Raw genomic sequence first — 18,075 nt, forward strand, 5'->3', positions numbered from 1 at the left:
TGCATGCTGCTATCATACTGTAAAAAAAGGCTGCTATCTAATGATATTCTGAAGGTCTAGGTACATTGTACATCTAGAATCTTCTATGCAATTTCTATTCATGTAGTCTTCATAAATTGTGTCTATTGTACCAAAATAACATGTGGTATTACTTAAATGTCTGTTGCCAAAAAAATGATTTTATAAAAACATTAATAGACATTTTGTTCATACTGTACTCTATTACATTTATTGGAAAAAGCAACTGACCAAGATTTTAAAAGGGATATCATTTAGCTTATTTAAGAATGTTAAGTGTGATCAAAATTGTGTATTTGTAAACACAAATGTCTCTATTCAGAATATATCAATTAATTCAATCAAGTTATTTATTTTTGTATGATAGCTATAATTTAATGTTACAAAGTGTAAATGTAAGCTTGAAACGACACGTATCAACAGGAGGTGATCATTGTATTTATTACTGTCAAAGTACTGTACTGTTTTATGAAGCACTGTTGAAGATTAAAAGAAACCAAAACCAAATTATATGTTTGTTTGGCCGTTTACAGAGTAGATGCACATCAATCCCATGTTTGAGTTTCTACTCTGATTTATACTGTAAAAGAAATGCAACCTTACAGACACATCCACTTATCCACCACATTATGGGTACTGAGCATGCTCTGGTCTGCACTGCTCTGAATTTATGGAATCAGGATGTCAATGTGATTTTAAAAACCTTAATACATTATTCATTTTTAGAAAGTTTTAATAACTATGACTTCGTGAATTATTTATTATTATACAATGCACATTGATCAGTGCAAATGTGTCAGTATAGCCAAAAAGCTAACTTTCAACCCCTGAAATTATGACAAATTATGAGAAGTCCTTTCAAATAATGAAGTCATAAGCCATATTATCTGTCATATACGTGGCATATGGTTCTAAGGCAAATTTATAAAAAGTTTATAATAAAGTCAAATCTTGTGGTAGCCCATTTATAATGACTTATAAAATTGATATTTGACTTGTGAGAGACTCACAAATGCAATTTAGAGTTGATCACATAGCACTAACAAATTAATAACTTAATTGTTTTAACAAGTGGAGAAAATGTGATTCCTTAGCACATTTCGGAGAGGATGGCATGTAAGCAACAACAGGTGCATTGTGACAGTTACCCAGGTGACCACAACAAACAATGCCGAAAAACGCGCGGGTGACCCTTTGCAACGGACCTTATGAATCCAATGGAGTAGTAGAACACAGGAACTTCCGCCTGCAGGGTCTTCAGGGTATGTTTCTTTTCGAGTCCAATTAGGATACCGCATGTTGTCTGCTTTCCTGACTGTTTTAGTTGAGGTCAAACATTGTCCGTCCAATATGTCTGCAGCCGCTCTGACAGCGCGCGGGCACCAGTGCGTCTTGGAAGACACGCGCGAGTGGAACATGGTGAAGCTCGTGGTCAACGGGGAGGTCGTCTTCCGCTGTAATATAAAGCACCTGGAGTTCGGTGAGTTTGGTTAGCTTTGACGGAACGCGGAGACTACGTGATACGTTATTGTGATGTCACAGTGCACACTGACCGTCTGGAAACCTGTTCGTGTTTTTCCCTGAAGGTGGAGATGGACAAGTGGACCCTGTTTGCAAAGAAGCTGTTAATGCTGTGGAGAACGCTTACTGAAGATAACAGAAATGAAAATATATATTTACACATTCATCATCATATATATATATATATATATATATATATATATATATATATATATATATATATATATATATATATATATATATATATATATATATATATATATATATATATATATATATATATATATATATATATATATATATATATATATATGGGCCTCCAGAAATTCGCACATTCACTAAATGTTAGTTGGTATTGCAGATTTGTAAGGGAATTTGTATAATTACTGTGTACTATGATGGACCCTGCATTATTAGTAAATTTTGTGGGCCAATCTTTCTTTTGAAGGTTTTAACTAATTGTTTTACCTTATATTGGGCTCACCTGGTGCATATAAAGCTTGGTTGATTTCTAGGCAAATACTGAATATGCCATATGTAGTCTAGTGTGTGAACTTTACTTAATGAGAACCTTGAAGGGGACAGGGTACATACATGATGTACAGAAGGGGATAGGGTGTTGTTGGCAGGGGCCCCAATAGCTTATTTTTGCCCTGGTGTACGGGAACCTTTTTTCTAACAATAGCCAGTGTGGCCACAGATGACAAGTCTGGAATAACAGGAAATACAAAACAGTAGCACAGCAGTAATATATAGAGTAGAGTCATAATGCTTGCAAACTGACTCCTTCAGTCACAGCCATATCTATCTCAAGTCTGCTAACAGCAGACTGGTCTGATCTGAACTGGTACATGTATTAAAATGAGGAAGGGGTGCATTTTTACTGCTTACAAATTCAACTTTTCATTTGTAAAAGTAATTATGTTTCTTGCCTTTAACCATTTTTTACTGTCAATCAGCATCTGCAAGCAAAAATCATGACCAAAGAATGTTATCAAACTTAAATAATTTTATTCCATATTTTATTATTCCTGGGGTTGTGTGCATATGTCTCAATACCCACAGTAATATGTGGACATATTTCTTTCTTTAAAAAACTAACACATTCATTTATTTTTAATTTATCTCCCAGCCGAAAAGGTAATCTACAGTATGGCTAAACTGGAAGCCTAATTTTCTATAACATTTCTAAGCACAGTGGTAAATAATTCTGTTAAATACCTGGGGATTTTATTGTGATAACCAAGAGATGATACTGCTCTCAAAGCATCCAAAGCTTTGCTATGTTTATGTGTGTGCGCATCCCTCAGCCTCCAAAGAGGAAGCTGAGCCTTATGTCCTAAGTAGAAAACATGGCTGCAAGTCTCTGTGCCAGCTGGCTCATGTCTCCTGGTGAAGTGAAGTGTGACAATAAATACACACTCCTTTACTAACAGCTAAGGTAGCCAAAGCAAATAAACCTACTGATGTGTTAACTTTCCAAACAATCGTCATACCTGCAATATGTATTTCACATTCATTGTTTAAATACACCAGTTGGTGTTCTGTGCGTCTCGTAACTTCTGCTATTCATCTACAAAAATCAATACAAATACAAAACTATACTACTAAAATATAGCAGTATTCATCAGCATGGCAGCAATGGAGGTATTTTCAATACTAAAACTACTATTCCAACAACAGGGATTGTCACAAATCTAAATGGTGTGTGCATGTTATTAAGGGTACAAAGATTGTACTGTTGCTACTTTGCCACACAACTAGTTGACAATTGTGTGACTTAATGTTTGTGTAATATTTTATTTTGAAATAAAGGTTTTGGGAGGTGTAGCACAGTTTAGAGGCTGAGCATCTTTGTGTCTGGTTCTCTTCAGACGAGACATTGTGGTGTATACACACACAGTACTTATTCAGTTATAGCACTCATAAAGGCCTTGTGTTGAATAGCGTTGATTGAATAAAGTGCAGATTCTGTAAAGCTTGAATCAGATACATGATATCGGCCTGTAAATATCTTGATCCCAAAGATGAGGTGTTGGTGTTATGTAGTGGTTTTCCTTATCCAAATGGAGGGTATAAGGGTAAAGGGTGATTTGGGACTATACACAGTAAATAAGAATGACTTGATTCCACTTGACATGGGGTATGCCCATGGCACAACAATTTGTCCCACAATTTTTCTATCCCGTGTCACAATGAAAAGCCGCATTTAGGATAGTATAAGAATAGTGCAACCAATTGTTTTTTTTGTCTTCTCACGCCTAGTTGGGCTTCATAATGCCTCTTACATCATAGTTGTTGCAGGTCGCAAAAAGAATGCAAGCTATGATTGGTTGAGTTTAACAATGATCACTTAATGACATATCTGACTGCCTCATACTGTTGTTGAGTCTGATTCAAGCATAAGTAAGTTTGCATTGCTGACTTCACATAAGAATATCAGGGGATAAATTACGTTTACTAAAAACACTAGGCTATACTCCAGATTTTCACAAAACTAAAAGAGTTTTAAAATGTGCCAATTTACCACATCAAGACTTATTAAGAAGACCCTGATGGTTGGAGATGAAACTGCACCTCCAGTCTGGTTCTTGCTCCAGTTCTCAATTACAAGTCCTTCCTGTGGAAGGCGTTCAGGTTGAAAGCTGTGTCCATGAACCTCCTCAGCTCATTGAGGTGGGTGGACTTGTTCCCTGTCGCAGGAGCAGCTGCAGGGTCCCGTCCCACATACCTGGAAGAAACACTGAAGGTTTGTTACTTGATTCTCTAAAAGGATTGTTCCACTTTACCTCTGTCATGAACAAATCAGGTAACAAGGGAATAGACACCCTTACCAAATGGGCTTCTGGTTGGCCACTACTGTATAGAAACGCGGCCGGACGTAATCACAGTAACCCATGTTCTTGTGCTCCTCCTGACACCAGACCAGCTCAGCGTTGCCATATCTCTCTGTTTCCGCTCTGACCAGGTCAAATGGGAACGGAGAGATCTGAGGGGAGAGGCCAAAGGATAAGTGAAAGAAGAAATGACTACATTGCATCACTCTCATTTCAAGGAGAGGGACTAAACACCTGCTCAAGTCTAATGATGGCGATGTCTCTTTCCAGTTTTTGCCGTTTCCTCTCTCTAGCCAGTTCATAGTAGACTTTGCCAGTGCAGAAGATCACTCTCTTCACTTGGGCTGGGTTTTGACTTGCAGGGCCCTCGTCTGGAATCAACCTCTTGAATGTAGTGCCTGCCAACATTGAGTATATGTTACCTATTACTGTCCATCAAGATTTAAGTCACATTTTACAGAGATAAAGTAAAACTCCACCTTCTGCGAGATCATCAAAACTGGACCTTGCATCAGGGTGCCTCAGCAGAGACTTTGGAGTGAAAATGATCAGCTGTGAAAAAAAGTGTCGATCAATGACAAAAAATAGATTGATTCTATCATCCGTAACTTTATTGTGCACTTTGAAAAAACTCCAAACTTTATATTTCTTTTCCCGCTAATTTGTTGCAGTATAGCACGCAACATCAGCATTGGGAAAACAAAACATTTCTTTAACAATCAAATAAATAAAACCCTTTGTGCTCAGCCAACCAAGTCCAGAGTTTTTCATAAAAAAACAAACAATATTATCCCCAATTGCCCCCCTCGCTAATTTGCTCAGGAAGTCATTTTCTCATGCTTCGCAAAGCATTGCATTTATGTGCGACAGGGGATCAGTTAAGACATTCACTGTGTGTGAAAACTGTGGGAGACTGAAAAAAAAGATGTGCACATACAAAAGAGCAGAAAAGCTTTACAGCCCAAAACTTTACACCCAAACTAGTTCTACTGTAGAGGTTCAAAGTACTAATTATTTACATGCAGAACCACATTTGTACTGTAAACGAGTACTGTCAAAGGTTGTGCATCTTTCTGCAAACAGTGCCTATTTTCAAATCATGGTTGTGGTATAGTATTGTATTACAACAGTATTTTGGGCAGTTTGTCATGATGAAGCAATTAACAAATGTGAAGTCATAACCTCAGTTTGTGCCTCTCATGTTTTCATATTTGAGACTTTGATTTCATTCCAATTACAGATATGAACCACTGTTTTCCTCAAAAATGAATACCAAGCAAACAAAATATTTTTAATGTCAACAAGGAAATAATATTCGGGAAATGTATTCTAATCATCAGCACGTGTTAAGCAACCATCTGGACTTTTTGTTTTGTTTTACAATAGTAGGCTTATATGTATATGTGACATAATATAAGCAACATTTCAAATGTAAAATCTATAATTGCATGAAAAGCACAAACTGGAGAAGAAACACAACATATAGTGGAGACAATGTTACACTTTACCGGTTTTCTGAATGGCAGCAGAATCTGCCGCCGGAGCACATGACAGTAGTTAGCAGGTGTGGAGCAGTTGACCACAATCCAGTTACATTCGTACAGCTGCTGGACCTCAAAATCTCCATTGAACTCCTTTGAGAAAAAAAAAAGTATTTCAAAGAAAAGAATATACAGAGGTTATTGATTCTAAAAAAAGAAGTGTAAATTTATGTAGCCAAAATTACAGAATTATAGTGTTGTTTGCAGCAATGTTTTTTTCTTATAATTGGGCGAGAGATGCATCTTTCTCTCTCTCTTTCTCAAACACACAGACACACAGACACACACACAGACACACACACAGACACACACACACACACACACACACACACACACACACACACACACACACACACACACACACACACACACACACACACACACACACACACACACACACACACACACACACACACACACACACACACACCGGACAGAGAACGTTAATCCATTATTATGCTTCCACTAATACTTTGATCAATATCCTATTTGAAGATGAATCTGGTAAGCTTCTGCTGATACAGCCCACCGTGGTCCTCTCCTTGAATCTCTCCTCATACTAACACACCCTTGGGACCTGAGTTACTGCTGAATACCAACTCTGTGAAGGCCATAATAAAGAGACTTTTTAGCTCCAGAGAAATTGGCAATCATCACTTAAGCCATCACTTAAGTGGTTATGACATCAGCATAGCTAATAAAACAGGAAGTTATTGGATGTTCACTGCAGCACACTGTGTGGCAGCTCAGAGTTTCCAAATTAGGTAATGATGTTCCACAAATCTGTAACAATTTCAGCCATGTAAATTGTACATGTGGACATACAGGAAAGTGATCGGGATCATCTTTGCTCATTTGCAGGAAGCGTTCAGGTCGAGCAGATGAATGTTCTGGGCCCTGTGGACAGAAGAGAAGACACATAATGATGAAATGGAAGAGGAATCCCAATAAAGCATTTATTCCAAAAATATCAAAATTAATTTGTAAATACTACAGGATGAAATTGCATTGGCCAGATTATTTTCCTTCCTCACCATTCCTTCCATCCCATGTGGCAGCAGTAGGACAATACCATTGTTGCGGACCCACTTGGCCTGGCCCGGGCTGATAAACTGGTCAATGATACACTGGGCTGTGTTGTTAAAGTCTCCAAACTGGGCCTCCCAGAGGATTAGAGCATTTGGACTGGCCATGGCGAAGCCAAGCTCAAAACCTGAAATCATAGTGATTACATAGAGCTACATATGACTTATAAACTAAAGCATGATGTGTGGCTGGGGTGGCTTCAGTCTCACCTAGCACTCCATACTCTGATAAGGAGCTGTTGCAGACAGTGTAAGGAGCCTGGTTGGCCCACAGGTGGTTCATGGGAACACAGATATGTTTGTCCACCTCTTGGTCATGCAGAACATGATGACGGTGACTGTAAAACATAACAAGGCAGAGACAGAAAGGACTGAAACAAGCATATAGAAACAAGACTACCACAATGCTACCGGCTCTGCGAGTCTGTACTTAGACAAAGCATTGCTTTGAGCTAACATGCTTACAATAAAAATGTTAACATGCTAATGTTGAGCAGTTATAATGTTTACCATATTCATCATTGTTACCATGCTAACATTAACACCAACATCATTCATCCTTTCCAACATGAAAATCCATCCAATAGTTAATAGGTATTTCAGATTGGACAAAAGAACACTGACTGACTGACAATCCCTAAAGCCATGCTGCAGGGCCAAAGAGCACCACTGTTCCGCTAAGTCATCATTGTGGAGCAACAAAATAGAATCCATGTTATGACATCATCTAAGAGAGAATATATATCAAATTTAGCTGAGATTAATGGATACAGTGGGATATAAACAAACCAATTTAAGAGGTGGTGACAAATGTTATATGCAAAAAGGTTTTAGCAGGGCTGCAACTTATGATTATTTTTTATAAATGATACAAATATGAATTATATTTTACCAACCATCAATAAATTGTTTAGTCTATAAAAAGTAGTTTTTAGTAGTAGTACATTTTAGCTTGATAAATATCTTAAATGATTAATCCCCTTTCAATAACTGATTTAACAATTACTTTCACCACTAGTAAGAACAATATTGCCACAAAAGATTTTCAGGACTCTAAGCCTCCTCTCCCCTCCCCTCCTCTCTCCTCATCTTCAGTCAGTATGAGGCCCAAGATTTTCAGGACTCTATGCGGTCTTAAATGATGATGGTGAAAACAACAGGGTAATAGGATTTCTATAAAAGATTCTTAACCAAGTAGATGAAGGGTACACACGTGCGCACACACACGCGCGCGCGCACACGCGCACACACGCGCGCGCACACACACACGCGCGCGCGCACACACACACACACACACACGCGCACACACACACACACACACACACACACACACACACACACACACACACACACACACACACACACACACACACACACACACACACACACACACACACACACACACACACACACACACACACACACACACACACACACACACACCGGGTGGTCTGGCCCATAAAAGCACTCCATGAAGAGTACCCTCCTCTATCCTCATCTTCAGTCAGTGTGAGGCCCAACAAGAGTTGATGGGAGCAAAGAGCCAAATGTTAACAAGCTCTAGCAGTCCACTCGCTCCTAGGTTAGGAATCAGTCTTCAAAACCAGCGCGATTAGACAATCACTTAAACTTCTTTAACATCACTTTAATGACATCTAGACACACATACACTCAGACACACACATAGTGCGAGAGGTTATGTAACGGTCAGGCGGAAGAACTGCAGGAAATAACCCCTCATCTATTGATTATTATCGTCAATGTGATATATTACCACCTAGAAGACTAGATGATCATGACTTGAGTCCTTTGAAAAATATCTTCCATAATTATGCACTAATGAGGGCATATAATGCACCGCATAATTTTTTTTCTCTGATACTTGCTCCACATTTGTGTATACACTTTCTCTAATTCTTTGATGAACAACTAAAAGTGAGAGCATCCAGCAATAATTAAGGTAACACACATAATTTCACGTTTAGTTTTCTGAAAACTACTCACACTCAATCAAAAGAAGACCCGGAATTAGATCTCTTTCTCTAGAATTGTTTCATAAACTGTGTGTCCACCTCTCTCCTTCTTCTTTCTTTCACTTGCACACACACAAAAACACACACACACACTTCCTCTGCCTGGGGGCCCCATTAGTCAGGGAAAGGGGTGCACGGCGCAGCGCATGCAACCCACCCAAACACAACGACTGAATCCATTAGTGCACGCTGTTACGTACATCACAGAAACGCAAGCAAGCCCACTCGTCTGTAACATGCCAATATGCTCAGCTCCTAAGAACTGTGAAGGGAAACAGTAGTGGGGGTTGAACAAAAGCGTAGGTGGGAAAAAACAATAAGGCGTGGTAAAGGAGGTAGGAAGTATAGCTAAGGTACAATGAGAAAGAACACAAATAATATAATGTGGACTCTCAACTGACACATTGGAGGATTTAAATCAACAACAGATGACACAGAGATCAAGGGTGGATGTACAGTAGTCTGCCAGGTAAATTACAATATATCAAATCATAAGAGGGACAGCGGAAGGGGAGAAGTGGATGCCAGTGGAAAATGCGAGGCAAAAGAAAAAACCCAGTAGCCTCTGGTTAGTTAGAGTGATGTATGTTGTTGTGAGCTGAGAGGGGTGGAGAGGGGGGGGTTTGGTGTCAGCGAAGATGGGCTGGTAAAGAAATGATAGGGGACAGATGAGACAGGCACAATGAAAGGGGGAGCTGGTTTTGTTCATGTGTCACTTGTCCCTCCATACCATGACAACACCATGTGGGCTTCACAGTTCCCAGGAGACTAGTCTGACGTCTTCTATCTGTCAGACTCCCTGTGCCACTCCCCCAATTACTTAATTCACTGTCTTTATTTCTGGTCAGGCAGGCTGGCCCTGATAGACTCAACAAATGTGCAAATTTGATTTCAAAATAGTATGTTTGGGCCAATATCAATTTTAATCATTGCATGGCTGTGTGACATAGACATGATGACAGTATTAAGGATGTTTTCCAATAACGATATACTGTAGATCAAAATATGTCAAATGTATGCAAAATTAAACATACAATATTTATGTTCAGAACAATGAACTGTGCTTTAGCGGTGTCCATTAAATGAGAAAAATATCTTCACCTGTAAACAACTTTTGTTAATTTACGATCGATAATGTAATTTCATTTTGATATAATTTAGCTCAAAGTAGATTTTCTTATGTTATCTATTTAGCACCAAGCCCTAAATCATTGTAAGGAAGGATAAAGCTAATCTGTTGTTTGAGAGAGTATAACTCCACAAGGACTCTCAAACTAAAAAAATGAAGATGGTAAAAATCAATTTTCTTAAAATGCTTGGTTAATTCACTAACTACACTTGAAACATACCTGATACTACACTGTGGTGGTAGTGGGAGCTCCTTCTAGTGTAAGAGCATTAATATAAGAAGGCATAGAGGTTTAAAAAAAGATGCATATAGAGGTAACATTTAGTTTTCAGTTGTGTTGACATGGACTCACCTAAAGGTGCCCCGCTCTACATCTTGCCCGCTGAGTCGTACATGGATGCCATCTTTGAGAAGGGAACCAAAGGCCATGTACTCTCCTAGAGCCCAGTCCATCTGCCGATTCTTCACCAGGTCAGCCCGACTGCGCAGGATACGAGACACACCTAGAGAACACACATTGACAGAGGAACAAAAATTAAACCAAGAGACGTCTTAAGAAAGCACTGGGGAAGGGAGAGTAAAACGCATTAGACTGTCATACAGTGTTGTAAATAATATCAAAAACCCTTGTGGGAGTCTTAATTGCTACAGCGTGCACCAAATCAGCTGTGCAGGCCAAACACCTGCTGTTTGTAAAGGATGTGTTTACAGGTGAACTGCTTTAATTGACTTAATATCATCCCTGTAGACAAAACGTTGGGGTCTATGTGACTTAAGGATCATTTATCATTGATAAGTAGGTATCCCATGCTGCTCTATCCTTCAGCCCAAAGCAACTAAACTTACCAGGATGGATATGAAAACCTTCCAGAGGCACAGAGCTGGCTATCTGACTGATATGCTGCAGGACCTCCTCATGCAGTCCTGTGGGGATACCACTCATGCTTTTGGGCTCTCCCTCTGCTGTAAAGAAGTCTAACAGAGAGAGAGAGAGAGAGAGAGAGAGAGAGAGAGAGAGAGAGAGAGAGAGAGAGAGAGAGAGAGAGAGAGCTTCTCTCCAGTAGGAACAGAAAGTATTCACAGAAAAGGCTGTCAATCAAATTAATTTGTTTTAACTTGATTAGTGAAATGCAAGAGTACAATTTACCTGGCCAGGGGGAGTCAAGCCAGTGTCGAATGTGTAAAATCTTTCCATCCTTGGAGCTGGTGTATGCCTCCTCACATATCTTGTCATATTTGGAAACTTCTTCCTGCAGGTAACATGCAATAAGGAAAAGGAAAAATGACCCGTTTAAACCGTTTGTTAATTATTAAAGGACTACAGCTGACTGACCCAAACTGGGTATAGTTGAGACAGAGTGAAAGAGAATACAAGAGAGAGAAACATTAGAGGAGAGAAGTCTACATCAGCAGTAATGGTTCTGCCTTGCTACATTACAAATGGTGCTTTTGCAGGAGCCAAAACAGCAGGCCACACAATAGAAAACAATGTTCATCAAAAGCCAGGAAGTAGCACACCAGATTCAAGCTGCAGTATTTCTCTGACATGTGCTATAAAACAAATTTCAGAATGGATGTTACGATCAAAGTTTCTGTTTTGGATGAAGAACCTGAGCAATTCCACAGAATGGCGCCAGAATCCGAGGTATACTTTAACTTCATTGAGCAATATATACTCTTATGTGAGGGATTGCAAGGCTAGGTGATTGAACTGAGGCAGTAAATTGAAACTCAACTACAGCAGTGCTGGCGCAACATATTTACTCGAAGGCTAGAGTAATATCTAAATGTGATTTAATGCACATAGTCCAGCGGACGGTGATACCAAATAAAACGGCATACAGTAGCAGCTACCAATATACAGTATATTTAACAAGAGCAAACAGCATTAGATCACAAACCTCAAAATCTTGCAGTGTCACCACTCCCTCCACAATGAGCTTGTTGGAGTACTTTTTCAGCACTTGCTCCTGACGACAGATCTGTTTGTACATCAGCGGTTGGGTGAACATGGGCTCGTCCATCTCATTATGGCCAAACCGCCGGTAACAAACCTGTAAATACACAAAGAAATCATGTCTAAGTGTAATTATAATTGTGTTTCCTCTTAATCCATTTAGACTTGGCTGTGACTAACCAGGTCAATGACAACATCCTTGTTGAAGGTGGATCTCCACTCTGCAGCCACCCGGCAGACATACATGACAGCCTCGGGATCATCGGCATTCACATGGAAGATGGGTGCGTTGACAACTCGAGCCACATCGGTGGGATAGGGGGAGGAGCGGGCCACTCGAGGGTCTGTGGTGAAGCCAATCTGAGGGAAAACAATCACACGCCAAACTTTATATCATTTAGAGCTGAGAATCACATGCATAACGAACAAAATTAGGTTCTGAACAACAAAATGTGCTCTAGTGTTATGAGTAACATCAGGAAATCATATGTAAAAAAAAAACAAGTAACAGCTCATTTTGATAGTTTTTGGGAATAATAAATGTAAACAGAATCTCATCTTCAGTTGACAGACGATAGTGAATTATCATCCAGCCCCAACACTAATTATTATTTATTGTTGCTGAAGTTAAAAAAAAAAAAGCACCAGTAGTAATTACAACTGTAAGATTATTAGTATTAGCAATAGTATTGGAGCTCATATTGGAGCCTGCCTTATGGTTCACTGCCGCCCCCTCCCAGCATGCTGGCCAGGGGCCTTACATGGTCAATTACAAAACCACAAGTTTAAAACCACCCACATCCTTTGTTTTCAACAATATATTACTTAATATCCTCCCTAATTTGAGTCTCTGTCACGCTTTTCTTTGTCATTACTCATTAGCCTTACTCGTTACGAACAAACCTTGCCTGACATGTCACAACATTAGCCAAATTCAACCTTTCAGACCAAAATAAATTGTACTGTACTTATGTCCAAATGTCTCTCCTAATGTTTTATCACTGGCCAATTGCCCTGTCTTTTTGTAATGTTTTATTGCACCAATTGTCGTGTGTTTTGTTTTGTAATGTTATTGCACTAATAAAAAACCGCAATAATATTGGTATTACTGCCATAACATTAAATACATTACAAAATAAATGTATTCTGGTAAATGTGTCTCCAATACCTGGTTGTTGACCACCACATGGATGGTACCATGTGTGGTGTAGGAGGGGAGCTCACTCAGGTGGAAAGTCTCATACACAACTCCTTGTCCAGCAAAAGCAGCGTCACCATGAATCAAGATGGACATTACCTGGAAAAAATCACAACATTGCAACATAAAGTAGCTTTAATGCAAATCTACATTTACAGAACCAAACACAGCAAAAAGCCATCATGTACCCAGAACAATAACTTTACCTTCTTTCCCTGAGTGTCTCCTCTGTAAAATTGCTCAGCTTTGGTCTTGCCCTGAACCACTGGATCCACTGCCTCCAGGTGGGAGGGGTTTGCCATGAGGGACAGCGTAATGTTCTTGTCTGTCTCACGGTTAATCCTCTCGTGGTACATGCCGAGGTGGTATTTGACATCACCCGACCCCTACCGGTGTAGAGAAAGGTCATAAAATACAGCATCAGTTGTATCTCCAGAATGCCTTCCGTTGATACTTTTCCGCACAGTTCCCTCACCTCATCAGCAGGCTCTAACTTGGGGTCAAACTGACAAAAGATCTGATCAAGGTCCTTACGGATCACATTGGCCAACACATTCAGTCGACCCCTATATCAAATATAGAAGGAGAAGAATCAGCTGCATGCATAGATTGAGCTGAGAGGCGAGAAATGTGTAATACACAGTACCGATGAGGCATCCCCATGATCACGCTGTCAATGCCAGCAGCGCTCGACTTGTCAATCATGGTTTTAAGAGCAGGGATGAGCACTTCACAGCCCTCTAGACCAAAACGTTTCTCTGACGACCACTTTCTGGCCAGGAAGTCCTCGAACCTAGACATAAAAAAGTTAAGATGTAGGGTTCATGGATGTATGTTTGTTAGTTAGTAGTCTCGCTTTGCCAGGCCCTCCTCCAAAAAATGCTGACGGTGGGTCTGGGTACTCCACAGAGCATTCGGGCATGGGAGGAAAACGTGCTCTGGTATTATGGCATTTCTTTAAACCAATCAGAATCGTAATGGGTGGTGCTAAACTTAGAAAAGAGCCACTGCAAAAACTCAGATTGGACAGATCTGAGGAGTAGTCATCCATAGTCCTCATAAATCCACCGAATTTAAAATTACAACACAAAGAAACAGGAAGGAAACGGAAAATACATGCATCCGGCGGAATTTCCTGCAGCCCCGTAACAATCTCAAAAGCGGAACGCGAAGGATATAGACTAGTTAGTTAGTTTCACTTAGATTACACTGCTAGTCTGCTACTGACTAATAATGATGATGATAACTAAAGCTCCATCCATCCATCCATCCATCCATCTTCATCTGCTTATCCAGTATCGGGTCGCGGGGGCAGCAGCTCCAGCAGGAGATCCTAAACTTCCCTTTCCCGAGCCACATCAACCAGCTCCAACTGGGGGATCCCAAAGCGTTCCCAGGCCAGGTTGGAGATATAGTCACTCCACCTAGTCCTGGGTCTTCCCCGAGACCTCCTCCCAGCTGGAAGTGCCTGGAACCCCTCCCTAGGGAGGCGCCAAGGAGGCATCCTTATATTACCAGAAGCCCAAACCACCTCAACTGGCTCCTTCAGACGCCAAGTAGCTGCAGCTCTACTCCGAGCTCCTCACGGATGACTGTGATTCTCACCCTATCTCTAAGGGAGATGCCTGAAAACCCACCCATTTAGATCGCTTGTACCATGGATCTAGTTCTTTCGGTCATAACCCAGCCTTCATGACCATAGGTGAGGGTAGGAACACAAACTGACAGGTAGATCAAAAGCTTTGCCTTCTGGCTCAGCTCTCTTTTTGTCACAACGGTGCAATAAATGGAATGTGATACCGAACCTGCTGCTCCGATTCTCCGACCAATCTCACCCTCCTCATCTCACATTATCGGAGGCCAACCCTCAGACTTTCACGCAATGTTGAAGAGGTGTGTCAACAAAGACAGCCCCTCCACACCTAGAACTTTCAGCATTTCTAACTAAAGCTCTGTTACAGAAAATACGTTTTGGAACAACACTATGATCGTTCAGAGAACTTGTACTCAAGCATTTAGCAAATGTATTTCAGTACCAATGTGCGTGTGTTAATTACTGTTAGAATGATAACACTGTAACAGCATAGAACAAGACAAAATACAATAAGAAGACCACTTCTAGGAACCTCCAGTGACTTCTGAGATAATCAAAACGGAAATGGAAATAAGCTCACATGAAGAATAGGGTGTTTATCTTTTCAAATATATGCCTGGGCAAGAGTTTTGTTTATGTTATGTGAGGCTCTGATGTGAGCTATAACTAAAACTGAGCTACTGTGCTTTCAGCAAAGTGTACTGAAGACCGCCAACCGTGTGGATCTGATCAGTCGGGCTAGCAAAGTCCTCTTCTCAGCATCAGTGAACTGCATGATTCCCGGAGTCTCAAATTTCTGACGAATCCACTGACACTGGTCCACATTGTTAATGAACATATATTCAACCCCTATGTGACCACAGTAGGATGTCTGAAAAAGATGACATAAAAAAAGAAAATAGCGTTACACAGTGATATTTGGCTTTCCTACATCATTAGACACATGTATGTACATAAACAAAATACCTCTAATCTGCGTATGATTTCCTTAAGAGGAAGTGTGATGTCTGCTCCTCCAATAAAGGTGGTGGGCGGCAGTTGAAAGCTCATATCCAAGTCAGACTCATCAAGATTGTAGAAACCTACGACAACACCATGTGAAACACAGGTTTGTTTAGGACTATCACCCAGAACAATAACACTCATAACACAGTTAATTCATGATCTCAAACGTCACTTAACTTCTTACATTTCTCCTGATATTATGTGAAAATCAAATGTGAAGAAATCATAGCTAAGGGTATGATTAATGCTAGAAAGTACAAAAATATACAGTATGTCAAACAATCATTGATTCCAGCTTCTCCAGAGTGAGGATTTGCTGATTTGATCTGATTTGATACAGCATTATAAATTGAATAGTTTTTGACTGTTGGTCGGGCAAAACAAGTGGACCTTTGGCTCTGGGAATTTTTTGAAATTTTGACATTTTATAGACAAATTGATGCATTGATGTAAGAAAAAAAAACAATAACAGATGAATTGATCATGAAAATAATTGTTACTTGCAGCCCTAACTCACCTATCTTATTGAAGGGGTACACTTATTGGAATGGACTTTTTAATGAAACGGACAGTGGTGCTCACTGCAAACGAAGTGCATAACAGCATCAGTATCGGCAACCCCACATAAGTTTCTGCGCTGACAAAGCCCACCTGAGAGCTGGTCAAGCTCAAGATTGCAGGCAACATAAGAGGAGACAGGTGCAAATCATATTAGGAACACAGCAAAGACAAAGGGGGCCGAGAATAGCCTCTTGTACTATCAGCTGACCAAATAAGGGGCCACAGAGGCTGTCATTAGCTTTCATTAGGGAGCTATAGCACTGGTGACAATACATAATGCAATGCAATGTCATGAAACACTCTGATCACTGATAACAGCAGCCAACAGAACCTCTCTCTCTCTCTCTCTCTCTCTCTCTGCCTCTCTCAGCTATTACTGTATACTTCAATCGCTTTCTGTGGCCGCCCCGCGTCCACCGATCCTCAGCCCGCTAAATGAAATGGAGAATGACAAGAGCTTGGCCTCAGATTAATGATAGCATTAGGCTGACCAACCCGTATACAGACATGGCGGAGAGCGTGATGGTGCCTTTTATACTGAAATACCCCTTACACTCTCCTCTGATGAGTAGGATGTATGAAACACTGGGTGTTTATAATGTGTGTATGTGTGTACTGTGCAAACCCTCAAAGAGATACATAAATGTTACTGAAATAAAGCACAGGAAAATGAGAATAATATGCTTATGACTGAAATTCTTGAGCAGTACAAGTACCCTGAGGTAATTAGAAGGAAGGACTTCTATAGTAGGAATCTATTCAGCATATATACTGCCTGTGGTTTAACTATATATGCCTTTGGTTAGGAAAGGGGGATAAAATAAGGAGTTCTATAACTCTTGTGCAAAAAGTCTGAAAAAAAAGGTATAATTACTGTAGACATGCATTTAGATAACAAAATGTTTATTTTGACATACATTTCTTAAATGTTACAGTCTGTATCAACTATTAAGACAATCGTCTCAAGACATGACAGAAATCTTCCTTTATTTGCAATTATAAATTTGTGGTTTGTGTGATGTACTGTATGTAGGATTGCAGGAGTTGTGAGGCTCACCTAATTTATCAACGGTGGTGATAAGGTCGGAGGGAACAAAGGAGTCCAGGTCAGCCTCCAAGATTCCCAGAGGGTCTAACTGCGCAACATGGTGACCACGAATCTACACAGAGAGGCAAACAGAAATGTGAAGAAGGAGGCAGAAAAACAGAGGTAAGGAGAATCAGGTAAAAAAGAGAAAGTGACAGGTAGGAGAGAATAAGATTCAGCAAGGAGCTGCCATCATGATGCGCAAACAGATGGAGTTAACTTTCAGGGCGTTCTGCCAGAAATTGTTTATTTTAACCCAAACCACTATTTTTCCTAAACTTAACCAAGTAGTTTTATTTCCTAAACCTACAACGAATTCTGGAAGAAAGCACTGACGGCCAACTTCTCCCATGTGCTCATGATGCTGAGTGTGAACAGCTGGAGAATAAGCTGAGACGCCATTATAAGTCAACCTTTCTGAGAAAAGAGCCCCATGGGAGTGCTTTTATGTCTATGCACGCATGCATGCACGCACACATCCCGCACACATACACACATACACACACACA

General features: G+C 40.2%; 3 protein-coding genes across 4 annotated transcripts in view; 2 read left to right on the forward strand and 1 right to left on the reverse strand.

Annotated features, from left to right (window-relative positions):
• The window catches only part of chata (choline O-acetyltransferase a), a 7,398-nt gene extending 6,873 nt beyond the window's left edge, over positions 1–525 (forward strand). The window contains exon 15 of the mRNA XM_032541230.1: positions 1–525. This exon is cut by the window's left edge and continues 858 nt beyond it. The gene's annotated coding sequence lies outside the window, so the exon portion shown is untranslated.
• A 508-nt stretch (positions 526–1,033) lies between these two features.
• Positions 1,034–1,686, forward strand: c17h10orf53 (chromosome 17 C10orf53 homolog). Its single transcript, XM_032541717.1, has 3 exons — positions 1,034–1,280; positions 1,379–1,498; positions 1,605–1,686. Exons 1-3 carry the CDS (start codon positions 1,187–1,189, stop codon positions 1,667–1,669), a joined length of 279 nt encoding a protein of 92 aa, XP_032397608.1. The 5' UTR covers positions 1,034–1,186; the 3' UTR covers positions 1,670–1,686.
• An 842-nt stretch (positions 1,687–2,528) lies between these two features.
• Positions 2,529–18,075, reverse strand: part of ogdhl (oxoglutarate dehydrogenase L) — a 17,762-nt gene continuing 2,215 nt past the window's right edge. For both annotated transcript variants that reach the window (XM_032541590.1, XM_032541591.1), the window contains exons 4-23: positions 17,537–17,639; positions 15,880–15,995; positions 15,630–15,784; positions 13,966–14,112; positions 13,795–13,885; positions 13,526–13,705; positions 13,290–13,418; positions 12,302–12,481; positions 12,066–12,218; positions 11,312–11,414; positions 11,011–11,139; positions 10,517–10,667; positions 7,213–7,340; positions 6,952–7,130; positions 6,743–6,814; positions 5,885–6,010; positions 4,856–4,928; positions 4,611–4,774; positions 4,374–4,528; positions 2,529–4,270 (exon numbers count right to left, since the gene is read on the reverse strand). In XM_032541590.1, the coding sequence (XP_032397481.1) occupies positions 4,147–4,270; positions 4,374–4,528; positions 4,611–4,774; positions 4,856–4,928; positions 5,885–6,010; positions 6,743–6,814; positions 6,952–7,130; positions 7,213–7,340; positions 10,517–10,667; positions 11,011–11,139; positions 11,312–11,414; positions 12,066–12,218; positions 12,302–12,481; positions 13,290–13,418; positions 13,526–13,705; positions 13,795–13,885; positions 13,966–14,112; positions 15,630–15,784; positions 15,880–15,995; positions 17,537–17,639 (2,658 nt within the window). In that variant the 3' untranslated portion in view covers positions 2,529–4,146. The remainder of the gene's footprint in view (positions 4,271–4,373; positions 4,529–4,610; positions 4,775–4,855; positions 4,929–5,884; positions 6,011–6,742; positions 6,815–6,951; positions 7,131–7,212; positions 7,341–10,516; positions 10,668–11,010; positions 11,140–11,311; positions 11,415–12,065; positions 12,219–12,301; positions 12,482–13,289; positions 13,419–13,525; positions 13,706–13,794; positions 13,886–13,965; positions 14,113–15,629; positions 15,785–15,879; positions 15,996–17,536; positions 17,640–18,075) is intronic.

This window comes from Etheostoma spectabile, chromosome 17, assembly GCF_008692095.1.
Source record: "Etheostoma spectabile isolate EspeVRDwgs_2016 chromosome 17, UIUC_Espe_1.0, whole genome shotgun sequence".
In the NCBI taxonomy this organism is placed as follows: Eukaryota; Metazoa; Chordata; class Actinopteri; order Perciformes; family Percidae; genus Etheostoma; species Etheostoma spectabile.